Consider the following 13810-nt stretch of genomic DNA (forward strand, 5'->3'; position numbering starts at 1 on the left):
TAATGGAAATAGTGGTAATGATAAGAGCAGTAGCAATAATAGTAACACAAAAGTGGCAGTGGTAGAGGTAATAGTAGCGAAAAAAGCAGTAGAGTAATGGCAATAATAGTATCAGTAGTAGTAACAATAGTGGTGGGGGTGATAGTGTAGTGGTAGTGGTTTTTCAATACGGCACGTATTAATACCGCCATTTTAGTTACATTGCCTGTATGTATGACAATAATTAATATGAAGCCTTTTTTCAGTATTCACGTATTTTTAATGAAATATTTATGTTTAATGTCAATCAAAGCTTTGATACATTATATATATATGTATATATATATATATATATATATATATATATGTATGTATATACATGTATCATAAGAATATTAATACGGATGTGAATTTGCCCACGCACGCACCCATAGTTAAATAATTTTGCATACATCACACATTTATTAATAAACTATCATTTATTATGTATCTTTGTAAGTAAGAATGGTTAACGTTACGTTTCGTACACTACATGTACTCACTTTTTATAGGCAAGACAGAGAGCTCGCGCACGCGCCCGCACGCGTACATACATATACTTTCAATGCACTTCCGCGTCCTCTTTTCCGCCCTCTTAGAGAAGACGCGTACCACTCTCGTCCTAATAGCAATAAAAGACGACCATACAACTTTTTTTTCTACAATATATACGAGGATACTTGTCGCACACTCATAATGATAATTATACAATTTTCAATTAGCTCGCAATAAAAGTGTTAATTGCCTTGGTTGAAAGGTAGAAAGGAAAAGTGTCAAAAAGTATCACAATTACAATTGTTAGCGCACATTGAACCCATTGCCCGAAACACTCGGTGGTTCACCCATGAATTCCTGTACTAAAAATCCAGCCAGCCGGTCATATTGTTATTTCGAACTACATTCCATACCACTGTACTCTGAACTGCTGTGCGCCGAATGCACAGCACACCTTCACTGTCTCATAATCTCAGCTTGTCTGCACCAACGCTAAATTGAGTCTATACTCATACAAACACATACTATACTTGTGCCCGCGCTTATGCGTCTTCTATCTAGCTTTCTCTGTTTCACAGATCGACACGTACATATATTGCTTTTAACTAAATTTTAAGACGCATGCATGATATTAATAATAAATATCATCATTATACTACAACTTAGAATCTTAAAGTACTGCACTATAATATTACAATATCACACAATCTACTTGTACAAAAACAAACATAATCCCAATGATGTAAGTAAAATGCAAATAATGCACAATTATATACGTGCCTTTACGAGTCGCCACGAAGTAAAATTTTAGCAGCTCCCCCATACGGCGATAGTATCAAATGTAGACGTCCTTATTGCTGGTAGGATTCTCGTTGAATCTAGGAGTATTTGATCAAAAAATTACCATATAAAAAATTAGCCCATGATTTCAAAACTAAAAGTTTCAAACATAATATTAATACGAGTGTGAATTATGCATTTGATTTATATGAAAAACGATTAAAATTTTATACTATTTACCTATACCACTTCCAAATATAATTTACAATTTCCATCAAATTTTCAAAAATATTTTAATAATACTCAAGATATACTATACAAAACTTATATCAAATGTAAAAGCGGGAAAAAGTAGCCATTTAAATTTTACCTAAAATTTTTTTAAAAAATAAATTTCCAAGAGTACCAAACGTAAGTAAAATACTAAAAATTTTATGTGAATTAAAAAATTAAAAAATATATTAATATTATCAATAATATAAAAATTATCTTTCTTTTAATTTTCAAAACCTTATTTGACATTATTTATCTTTTAAAGAAAATTCATATATTTATATTCATGAGTATGCATATTAATAACTTGTTATACATTAGTTTTTAAAAAATTAATTGAAATAAAATATAACAACAGTATTATAACAACAACAAAAATAATTATAATCATTTTTAATTCCAAAAATATTGCACAGTTTTCATTAGAATTCATTATAATTAAATTCTCAACAAATAAAATCAATATTTCAGATAGTAGTTAATATTTTATTAGTAATAATTAAAGCAATATTTCAAAGTAATTTAAATAATACCAAAAGATATTATTTCAAAATTTAAAAGAAATTAACTTCTACATAAGTAATATAATAAATAAACATAAAATACCTATTTGCCGATTAACAATTATGATATTTTAGAAAAGTTAATATAATTATAAACAAAGATATAAAGTAACTAGCAAATAATAATCTTTAAAAAAAATATAGATTACAATTTTCATTTTGATTGCTTAATACAAGTAATTTAGAATTTCATAACAATCTGTCATTCGTAAACTAACTAATATTACTATATTATAACAATAATTTTAAATTTAAACAAAATTTAACGGGAATTGAAGTAAATATAATTTTTACACAAATTATCAAAATAATATTTTAAATCTAAATCTCAAAAAAGAATGGAAAAGTAAAAGTCTGATATATTTTACAGAAATATGTTACTAATATTTTTTTAAATATTGTTTTTACAGAAAATATTCTATTATATATTTGGTTTTGATTTTAAATATTACAAAAATTCTAATTAAATAATATCTATAATAATTGATCTGTTTTATACAATAAATGTGGAGTAATAATTAATGTATTTTATAATTTTAATCAAACTAAATGTATCTAATATTTGAAATTAAATTACTTATTATTATATCTTGTACAATATTATCAAAAGTATTTCCTTTATTGCCTAATAAATTATTATATAGTATCATTTGAAATTTTTATATATACATATTTTATTATACAATATAATCTTTTAAAAAATAATAAAAAAAATTAATGAATTTGATAATCAATGATTTATTATTCCTGATCTTTTATTCGCGTTAAAATCTTTATTTTACATATTTTTCATATGTTTGAAGTATACGAGTATATATTTATATAATATATTATATTATGTTGAGATTTATGGTTGTGAAATGAAGTAACATAATGGTTGTAAAATTATAGAACAATAAGAAAGTATAGAAATTTATACGATAATTACACTTTTTTGTTTTTGAGAATAAATTAAGTATAAATTCATCTTTAATCCTTATATTTTTAATCAATTGCAAAAGATTATATTTTCTTTTAAAACTTAGTAAAGTATGAATATTGTCAAGGTATATATATTAAATAATATAATTATATAAAATTATTTATTTTTAATATTTTTCTATTATATTTTGATTAATTACTAAAATACAATTAATAATACAAAATATCTCTTTTTTTCGAGTTATAACGATTTTAATTTTTTTTAAATCATATATTTCATTGTATTGGTATGTTTTTATTTTATTAGCGTATCTCGTACAAAATATATTTATAGAATGTTGATTTCATATTTATTCATCATATTCAGTATTGCTAATTGCATAATTCTGATATTTTTATATATTTTTAAATAATAGTAATGTTAATCTACAAATATTATACGATTGAAATATAAATACATACAAAAATTAGTCGATTAGGTTTACCTGCAAATAATATATTATACCTATATTACTTTCCTTTATTTTTCTCATAACACACTAAAAGATTCTCAATAAATGATATTGTATGCTAACTATTAGGAAAAAAATTAGTAACGAAATTGTTTAGAATGGTGACAGGTTTAAAGAAAAAATACGATAAGTTTAAATTTGTATAGTATAAATATGATTGATTTACTTATTATTTGGTAAATTCTATTTATCATATTGTGTCAATAAATAATTTTATATTAATCATATTACAATTTATCCATTAATTTTGACTTTATTTTGTAGTTAAATATTTAATATTATTGCATCATGAGTAATATCTAATAAATTGTATTAGATATAAGATAATAAATATATTATCATTTAAAATAAATAAATAATTTAATAAAGATAAAAAACAGTCTTACTTATATTTACATGAAAATACACCATATACATACATTGTATAAATGAAATATTTGATACTTTAAAGATAATTTATAAGTTAAATGGGGTAAAAAGTACAACTGCAACATAGTTTTTACTTAATTTATATATTTATTAAATTAGCCTTTTTCTACATTTGCTTGTATTCACATTACTTGTCAACTTTAATTTTCTTTTGACTGGTATTATATATATGATTAAATTACATTTTAAGAAATTGATGCGCTTGTAATAAAAGGGTAAATTAAATAAAAAATATTTAATGAAATAATATGTGAATGTAGGAGACACTTAACAATTATTATGGATCATATATTGTCAAAACATTGTCAAAGAATGAATTACAAATATTCCATATTTTTCTTTCTTCATTTATGATTTTTATATTTGTACAGAATAAATAGTGAAAAATATATAGTCGATTTATAACTCGACCAATCATACTACTTTTTTAATTTCAATTTAACTGTTTTATAATTTTTATCACTTTCCTGTTTTTGTATCTCTCTCTCTCTCTCTCTCTTCTATATATTTACTTTTTGTATCTTCATAAATGAGTATATAATGTATATATTTTTACATACATAATTGGAAATGTATTTCATATTTTCATACGTTCAATTTTTTACAACACTAGCATTCTAAAGTATTCATTTATAAATTATTCAAAATATCACATTTTCTCAAAACAATACGAAACCATTTTTCAAGTTATTTGTAATTCAATTAACAGGCGCCTATTTATTTTGTCTGTTATCTTTCTGCATTATTTGTATAAATTTTACTAAAAATTCATTAATTTCTTTTAATGATTTTCATTTAAAAAATAATTAATATAATTAAATTTAAAAAATAAAATAGAGCAAGAAAGGCTAATTTTATATTTTTCTACTGAATACACTTAAATATTTTTGAAGATTAAATTTTAATACAACAGTATGTTTATACAGTTTATACAAATAATTTATATTTCTTTTTTGTGCTAACAAGAAATAACCTTGTTAAAATACTTATTAAGTTTGCTAGTGTGAGTTTTTTATTATTTTGTCTTTTGTTAAAAAAAATTAAGGCACGCTTTCTATACTTCTAGTTCATATTTCTTTCGGTTGTTTAATATTTAATAGAAATTTAACCAAAATTATTTCAAAAGATTTTTACATTTTATCAAATTTATGTTTAAAAAACAAGTAATGAAAAAATATTTGAATTTGGTTTTTATATCGTGCTCAAAGAGAGAACATCATTTTTCCTACATAGAAAGAAAAATAAAAACAATATATACTATAACAGTAATCTTTTTCTTATACCTAGATAATATCCTTTTCTGTTGTACATTAAGCTATATATTTATTTGCTTATACATGATCTAACGTAAAAATTAATCTTAATATTTCTTATTTTTTAATAGTGAATTAATTATGACAGCACTACGATAATAAAAGGCAGTAACAAAATACATGTGTAAAATTAAAAAAATATTAAATGTTACGAAATTCTACTTTCTGTTAAAATATGACACATTTCTAAGTAATTATTAAAATACAGTAACGAAAGAAAATTTTAAAAACGATAAAAAAAGGTAAAAGAAAATTGTTCCCATTCAATATGAAACGAAAAATACGTGCAAAAGCATTATGGATAAAAATAAACCAGGAATATTACATGAATTTAAAGAATGGAAAAAATGGAAAGAAACCTGACTCGTCTCGAGAAACATGAGTTAAATATCGTCAAAATTAACATACATATTATTGCAGTGACTTTTCAATATAATTAGGCCGTGTCATATTACGAGCTACAGTACATCGTTATAAATTCCTATTCAGTAAAATTACTTGAATTCTTACTTTCTTTATAGAAAAATGCATCTAGAAGCATAACAACGATAAAATGGAAAAACATTAATTTTTATATGTACAGTTTGTTGTAGTTCAGCCATGGAGTTGCAAAATCTCGCATCTGTTATTTACTGTGTTTAAATTATGACCAACTTAACAAGAATTCATAATTATCTAAATACATCATAAATATTAAAAGAATGAGATGTAAAAATTATGTAATTGGAAAAATTTGAATTCGAGATGCAAAATATAAATCAAAAAGTAGTTTCAACATATTAATGAACTTGTATTCTATATCATATATCAAAATCTACGTTTATTACGTTTATAATTATATAATCTGTAAATATTTTTTTAATTACTACTGTAGCATACCCATGATGCAGTCTTAAATATTACCTATAAAAATTGAAAAAAAAAAAAAAAATATTCATTAAAAAAGTAAATACTGAAATTTTATATATAAAATCCTATGATATTTCGTTACTGAACAAATAAATAAGTAAATAGATAATTTAATTACCTTTTGTATATAGATAAAAAAACTTTTTATCTAAGTAAATTACTAAATCTAATAATGCAACAAAATAATTCCACAAAAGCTAGAAAATTAGATTATAATACGTGAATTTATGACATGATAGAAACGAATATATATTATTTTACATTTTAATAATTATTGATAATGAATTTACATTAATTTCTGAATATATAAAAATATATTAAATAATAAATATATAAATATTAAGTATTCTTTTGATTAAATGTATTAATTAAATTGTGTTTATTAAATAAATAAATAATTTCATATTTTATACCTTAATAAAAAATTACGTAAATAAAAATTTGTATTGAATATAACTTGAAATTAATTTTTTAATGCGTTTAGCTTAATGCATAACTGTATAGTATTGCATAAATATATTCTGTAATATATTACAGACAAATAGATATATTTTAATTGTAATATATTTTTGAATCAACAAAGTACTTTAAGTTTGTAAATTTAATACTCGAAAATATTAAAAAAAATGTTATACTTGCCATAAAAATCATAATGAAAATACTTTGTAGTACATACTTAAAATAAATAATATTGCACATTAATAACATTCTTTTTTTATCATTTTGTAAAGATATATAAATAATTTTTAATCTTATCACAGATTATAGAAACTAATTTAAAATGATTTATTTCACTTCATATGCACTAAAATTGATTTTAATGAGAAATAAATAATAACAGCAGATAATAAACTATAATCACATGTTTTTAAAGCATTCCTTGCATAAATATAATTTTTTATTACAAAAATTAACAAGATACAATAAATTTTGATTTTGATGGAAAAAATCTATTTACACAATATAAGATTTTATTTTAAATCACTAATAAAATTACAATAAATTTAAAAATTTCTGAAAAAAATTAAGATAATTTACAATAACATTAATTTATTATGAAATTATTTTTTTACACACATAAATTGTAATAAAAACTATAAAGAAAATAAAAATTTCTTTTTAATTTATATATTATGCAAGGACATGCTAAATTTAAAATTATTTTTTATATTGAAATATGGTAATTAAAACATTTTACAAAATTAATATAAAAAAATTTAAATAAATCAAATAATTGTAATGTATATTTCAAATTTTATTATTTGATGAGTAAATAATGTATTTTTCAAATATAAGTGTTAAAGTATTGTTATAATTAATTTTAACATCAAAATTACTTCAAAAAATAATTTTTTAATCTGAATACTAATTTACACCTAATTTGTGTAAGTATTACGTAAAATAATATTTTTAATTATATATTATACAACATTTTTATAATTGAATGGAAATTTCTTGTATATAAAATGTATAACTATATAAATAAATAAAAATTATTTATGTTATTATGTAATTGCTTAGCAAATCTTACTTTGTTTGCTCATTTCATGCATATAACCAATGTTTAGCAAATTATTCTAAGAAAATTTGCTGAGTAAAGTAAATTAATTTATTGGCAAACAGTGCGAGAATCTCAACTCCAATTAACATTGAAGTAATACCTTCACTTTGAGCTTTTAACTACAATATATGCAATTCCGATTTCGCTTTAAGGTTAAAAAAATAATAATTGTATATATAACGCATTGTCTTTGCATGGGCAGTGTTTGCACATCTGAATTATCCTACAGTTACATTTTTTCATATCTATCCAACAATAAGGCACCAACTTTTAGGATCCTGAGATTTAACCCATGTGTTTAGACAAATTCAGAGGCATATCTAAAACATATAAAGCAATCTATTTAAAATAAATTCAACTTTTAAATTTATTAATTTCATAATATGTCTTTCATATTTTATTTTTAACAATTTTAATATTTAAATTTTTAGTGAATTGAAGTATTCGATAAATGTTCATCTACTAATTCATATAGTTTTTAATGAATTTTAAAATAATGAAAAAATATATCCTTTCAATTAACTTCAATAACAAACAATAAAACAATTATAATTATAATAAAATTATAGAATACACTGAATATTTTAAAGTAAATTTTTTGTAATTTCTGATAATTTTCTATTTTTATTTAATATTAATTTAATACTATTTCTAAAGCTATATTTACATACAATATTTCAAGTTTTTAATAAATTTTGTAAATATTTAGAGGCATTACGACAAATGTCAGACAAACTTCGTATCAGTTGTTCAAATATCTCCTTGTTAGAATTTTGTAAAAATTTAAGCATAATTTATACTAACATTAATTATTGTATAGTTTTAATAAATATAAATAATAGATAAATTTAATATTTATATATGACATAAACTATTTATATTAATAAAAATATAATGAATACTTATACTGCTTTAATTAGATATTTTAGAAACAATATTTCTATTTAAATGTTAATTTACGATTATATTTAGATTTATGAATATATAATAGAACATTGAAATTCAAATCTGGCAAATTTTCTATTTAAGTTATAATAAATAAACTACTATTCTTTTTTTTATTTATATATATAAAGAATTTTAAAGCTTTTTATATTTCAAAATATGTATTATTGGTGACAATAAATATATAATGAAGTTAACTTCATTTAATAAGACAATTTCTATAGATTTGATATAATTGTTCACTATAATGAACTATTGTTCTTTTTTAAATTTTTAATTATTACTGAAACAAACATCTAAATTTTAAGTGTGTAATAAGAAAAACGTTAAAACATAATAAATTTCTTGTAAAAATGTACGCCAGTTATTAATTGGTTAAATTTTAATAGTTATAAATGGTTAGTTATTAAAATATTTATAGATTTTTTTTCTATAAATTATTATTTATGTAATATTGGTATAAAGGACATCGTTGACATACCCGATGGAGGTGTAAGAGTTTGTTCTCTGTAGTCCTTATAGCGGTGCATGGGTGGTGAGTGTGATGATATATGAGGAGATGACTGGGGTGGGGCTGTATATAGCGACATCGGCGGTGGGTAGTGTACTGGTTGAGAGTAATGCATCCAACAAAATGGTGCTCGATAGGTAGCAGGTGGTAACATAGGTAGCCCATAAAGTGGCTGGTGAATTGAAGAAATTGTGCTCGGGCTTAAATAAGCTGTTGTGAGTGCAGGTTCCAAACGACTTGAGCGCGAATACATTGATTGTTGTTGATGCTGATGTGGTGAAAGTTGCTGATGATGCTGACACTCTTGAGGCTTCAAAAGATTGCGCAAGAAGCCTGGTTCATTTTCCATACTAGGTTTGTCTTCACCCAAAATACTTGTTATACTGTATGATGAGAGCTGTTTTGAAACTGGAGCTGTTTCACTTGTCTGCTAATATATATATATATATATATATATATATAATTATATAATATATATATATATATATATATATATATATATATATATATATATATATATATATATATATATATATATACGATTATTAATATAAAGCAATTTATGTAATTGAAATCTGTGTAATCATTTAATTAAAGGTATAGTTTCAAACAAAATTTATATTTCAATAAATAAAAATATAATTCAGATCATTTCACTATGATAAATAAAATAGTATCTCTATATTTTAATATTTTATTCAGAAGAACAATATGTAAATTAGATTTCATAAGAATTAAAAAATCTTAAATTTTTTAAAAACTAAATAAAAATACAAATTATAATAAACAATTTTTATAAATAATAATCATCATATGAATGTAATCAAAATAATATTTATTTTCAATGTCAATTTTTTTTATAGTTTTGTCTGTCTAAAATTAAATACTACTTTGTATCATATACTAGAAATATTTTTAATAAAAGCATAATTTAATGCTCAAGCATTACAGCAAAGATGATCATTACCAATATATTGATTACAGGTTGCGGTGGTGTAGCTCTTCTTTTTGACGCTAGATCTTCTAGACTGACTCTTTCAAGCTCGCGTAGTATGCGTTTACGTGGTGAGATAACGTTTGGATCTAGAAGTCGGGCTAGTTTATCGATTATAATGCTTAGACTCTTATTGGAAGTTGCTCCACCACCATTGGACTTGCGTACTGTTAACGATATCTGTTGCTCTTGAGGCTTATAATAATTCGTAACTAAATCTTTCAACTGCTTCAGCGAGGAACTAGGATCAAATGGTTGTCGTCTTTTACGAGCGATCAGTCTAGGGTGGACATGCAATCGCATATTAGGATTGCGCCAGTAATAAAAATTAAATTCAGTCGAAATATTACGCCTAGGATTGCTCTGTTTCCAACAATGATCACGTTGCCACGGACTCGATTGAATAGACGAATTATCGTCTGAAACTGAAATATTCAAAATACTTTTTTTAATAATTTCATATTAAGATAACTCTTACATCCAATTTTTTAAGTAATACCCTATCTTTGCAACTTATTAAAAATATACCGTTAACATTTGAATATTTTTATTGATTTTTTATAGAGAAAGTAATAAATGATTTTTTAATTCATAATTTTTATTTTTTCATATAATTGAGCAAGGTACATTGGTTGAATTTAATGTTGTTTGTACAATTTTAAAAATAAAGTATAAAATTACATTTAAAATATCTAGAATATATTTATAGAATACATAAAAATAACGACTTCCTATCTCCGACGATTATAATTAATTGCAAATTACTAAATATAAGGAGTAAAATATGATTGTTGAAAAAAATGACATAAACTGACCGCTAAGTGAGGCAGAACTTTCTAGTCTGTTAGGCGTGACATTGGCTGGAGGCCAGAAGGTCTTTTTTGGCACGGGAAACCAGGTGGTCCTTTCGCCATCTCTACGGTGTGACAGTTCCAAAATGAACTTGCCGTCTTTGAAGAATTTAAGTCTACCTCCAGGCATGGACAGACTATTACCATTACCCAGATTACCTAATTGTCCAGGTGAATCATCTTCGAGATCCAACAATTGGCTCTCGGTAATGGTGGCGCATCTGACAATATTATTTGAATGGGGCTGTGGTCTATGCGATTGTTGATGTTGAGGATTACTGGTAAAATTTTTACCATTGGTTTTAAGACTTGAATGGTGCTGAAGCACACTTGGCGCTGGATCGCGAGAGCACATTTCTGCCATGGCTCTTACGTGACTCGCATTGGTATGACATTCTGAAGATTTTTCGCGCATATTGTTATCTTATTACAATCCATTTTCTGCCTTTTAATCTATTTATCAATGAATTTTTTATGAAAAATTAATTTATATTAATACATAATCTAATTAATAACCAGGTATTTTATAAATTTGTTTGCTATTAAATATTAAATGTGAAATATATATTTTAATTGTTTATATTAAGAAATTTTTCGTATTACAATAAACAGCAGTAATAAATTTTAAACCAATAAATGAAATTTGTATCCAATATTTCGTAAGATACATAATTTAATTTTTTAGTTTCCTTTTATATTATTGTATTCCTTTATTATATTAAATAAAATAAATTTAAAAACTCGATTTAAAAAAAAACTTAAAAAAGAATAATTTGAATATTAGATTTGACATATTTTATTAAATATAGTGATTTTCTAATAGATGTATTAAATGAATTTTGTTACAACATATTTTCTCAAATTTGAGATTTCATCAAATTTATATGACTTATAAATTTTCTATAGTCATTTATGTATTGTACATTCGTTATATTTGCTTCGTCTTAACAAAGTTGATTATTTTAATTATATAAAATCATTAATTACTAACATTTGTATACTGTAAAACGTTTTAAATTACAAATGCAAAAAATTTCAGAATTTGTTATTATTAAGTCAAGTAATGTATTTGTTATGAATTTTAAATTTAAACAATTTATAAAATATTTTTAAACAGCTTCAATAAAATATATAATCGATTTTCTTATTTCATAATTTTGATTCTAAATTTATAACTTTAAAAGTATTGAAATTGTTGAATACTTATTTTAGTAATAAAAACTACTTATATTATAGGTGATAAATTTGGTATTATTTGTATTATGTTTATAATATATTAGTCTAGTACATATGACAAATTAGACAATGAAAATATATAATCATAAAATTTTATAATTAAAATGCATTTAATTTTTTTTCTATTTAATTAATAACGAAATATATATATATGTGTTCTAAATTTATAAATTTTATTTCATCAACTTTCATAAGCTTATATATAAATATAAATAATATATCTATATAGAAATCATTAACAAATGAATTATAAAAATTGTATTTGGAAACTTTATATTTAAATTGTATAAGCAGTAATTATTAGTTTTAATTAAGTAAATATTTTAATCATTTTAAGATATTTAAATATGTTAATTAAAAAATAGATTAGATACATAAACTAATATGTTAATAATATACTTCTTTTTAAAAATTATAATTTAAACATTATATAATTGTTAGCTATCAGAAATTATTATTTATTTTATAAACAATATTACCTAAAAAATTATACATATAAGTTTCATTTTATGGATTTTGATAGTAGTTTATATCACAAAGAGGTTATATTCTTTTTAAATATTATTTCAAATTACTTTTTATTCTACATTTTTATTATTAATATATATGTATACAAGTATTAAATAAATTTATAAAATTAGGCAAAATTTAAAGTAATAAAATATATAAAATAAGAAAATATAATAACATTGTATATTATCATTTTATCAAGTGACATGATTTAATACATTCATTCTCATAATGAATTGCAATTACAAATATACAAAAGTAAGAATACCTTAGTCACGTATTTCTAAATTTTATATGGTCGTCTCCAATCCTTAAAGCCTTACAATTAGTTTTATTATGTCACAAAATGATTCTGTAATGAAATAAAAAACTATAGCAATTAGTTCCAACAGTTACAATAACTGGTGACATGTGCTTTCTGCTTTTGAATCATTGAATTACACTAGGGTAATTTTACATTTCTATTCTTTTCAAAATAAAATCTGTAAAAATGAACAGCTGTACTCACGCAAACCTTTTCTGTCGTTTTATTATCTTCTACATATGTGTAGTATGTGCAGATTTGGTCTTAATGACGATGTCCCTAATGATATTACTCCTGCTGTTGTTTGGTCAGGATGTCGATCTTCTAAATTATAGCAGAAGGAACACGTAGCAATAGTAATAGCTGCTATTGTTGTCGGACACATCAATTTCTCTCTCCGTCTCTATTCCTCTTTCTACCTCACACTTTAATTTTATTCTTTTCGATATAAAACTTTTTTCAATGAGACGTTCGTAATAATGTAATGAAGAAGAAATACATAAAGCAATGGCACTTTGTCGTTATCGTAGCAGCAATATTATTTATATGACCTTCATGTGTCCGATGAGAAAAAAATAGGAACATCATAATCCTTTCGTTTATACACGTACATATTATTTAGTTATGAATACGATCGTACATAGATGTGTATATTCAATATACAAAATGATCACCGTGCTGATAT

The 13810-nt window shown here is 22.7% G+C and overlaps 1 protein-coding gene across 2 annotated transcripts; it reads right to left on the reverse strand.

Moving 5' to 3' along the window:
- Positions 1–7717: 7717 nt before the first annotated feature.
- H (transcriptional corepressor hairless) lies at positions 7718–13536 on the reverse strand. 2 transcript variants are annotated; one of them, XM_011502634.1, is made up of 6 exons: positions 13336–13536; positions 13090–13173; positions 11040–11528; positions 10198–10649; positions 9201–9657; positions 7718–8094 (listed from the first exon to the last, which is right to left on the reverse strand). In XM_011502634.1, exons 3-6 carry the CDS (start codon positions 11488–11490, stop codon positions 8060–8062), a joined length of 1395 nt encoding a protein of 464 aa, XP_011500936.1. In that variant the 5' UTR covers positions 11491–11528; positions 13090–13173; positions 13336–13536; the 3' UTR covers positions 7718–8059. The 2 variants fall into 2 exon arrangements, with proteins under 2 accessions (XP_011500936.1, XP_011500935.1); XM_011502633.1 differs by having other exon boundaries at positions 13090–13536.
- Positions 13537–13810: the final 274 nt, after the last annotated feature.

The sequence above is a fragment of the Ceratosolen solmsi genome, unplaced genomic scaffold (genome assembly GCF_000503995.2).
Source record: "Ceratosolen solmsi marchali unplaced genomic scaffold, CerSol_1.0 scaffold15, whole genome shotgun sequence".
In the NCBI taxonomy this organism is placed as follows: Eukaryota; Metazoa; Arthropoda; class Insecta; order Hymenoptera; family Agaonidae; genus Ceratosolen; species Ceratosolen solmsi.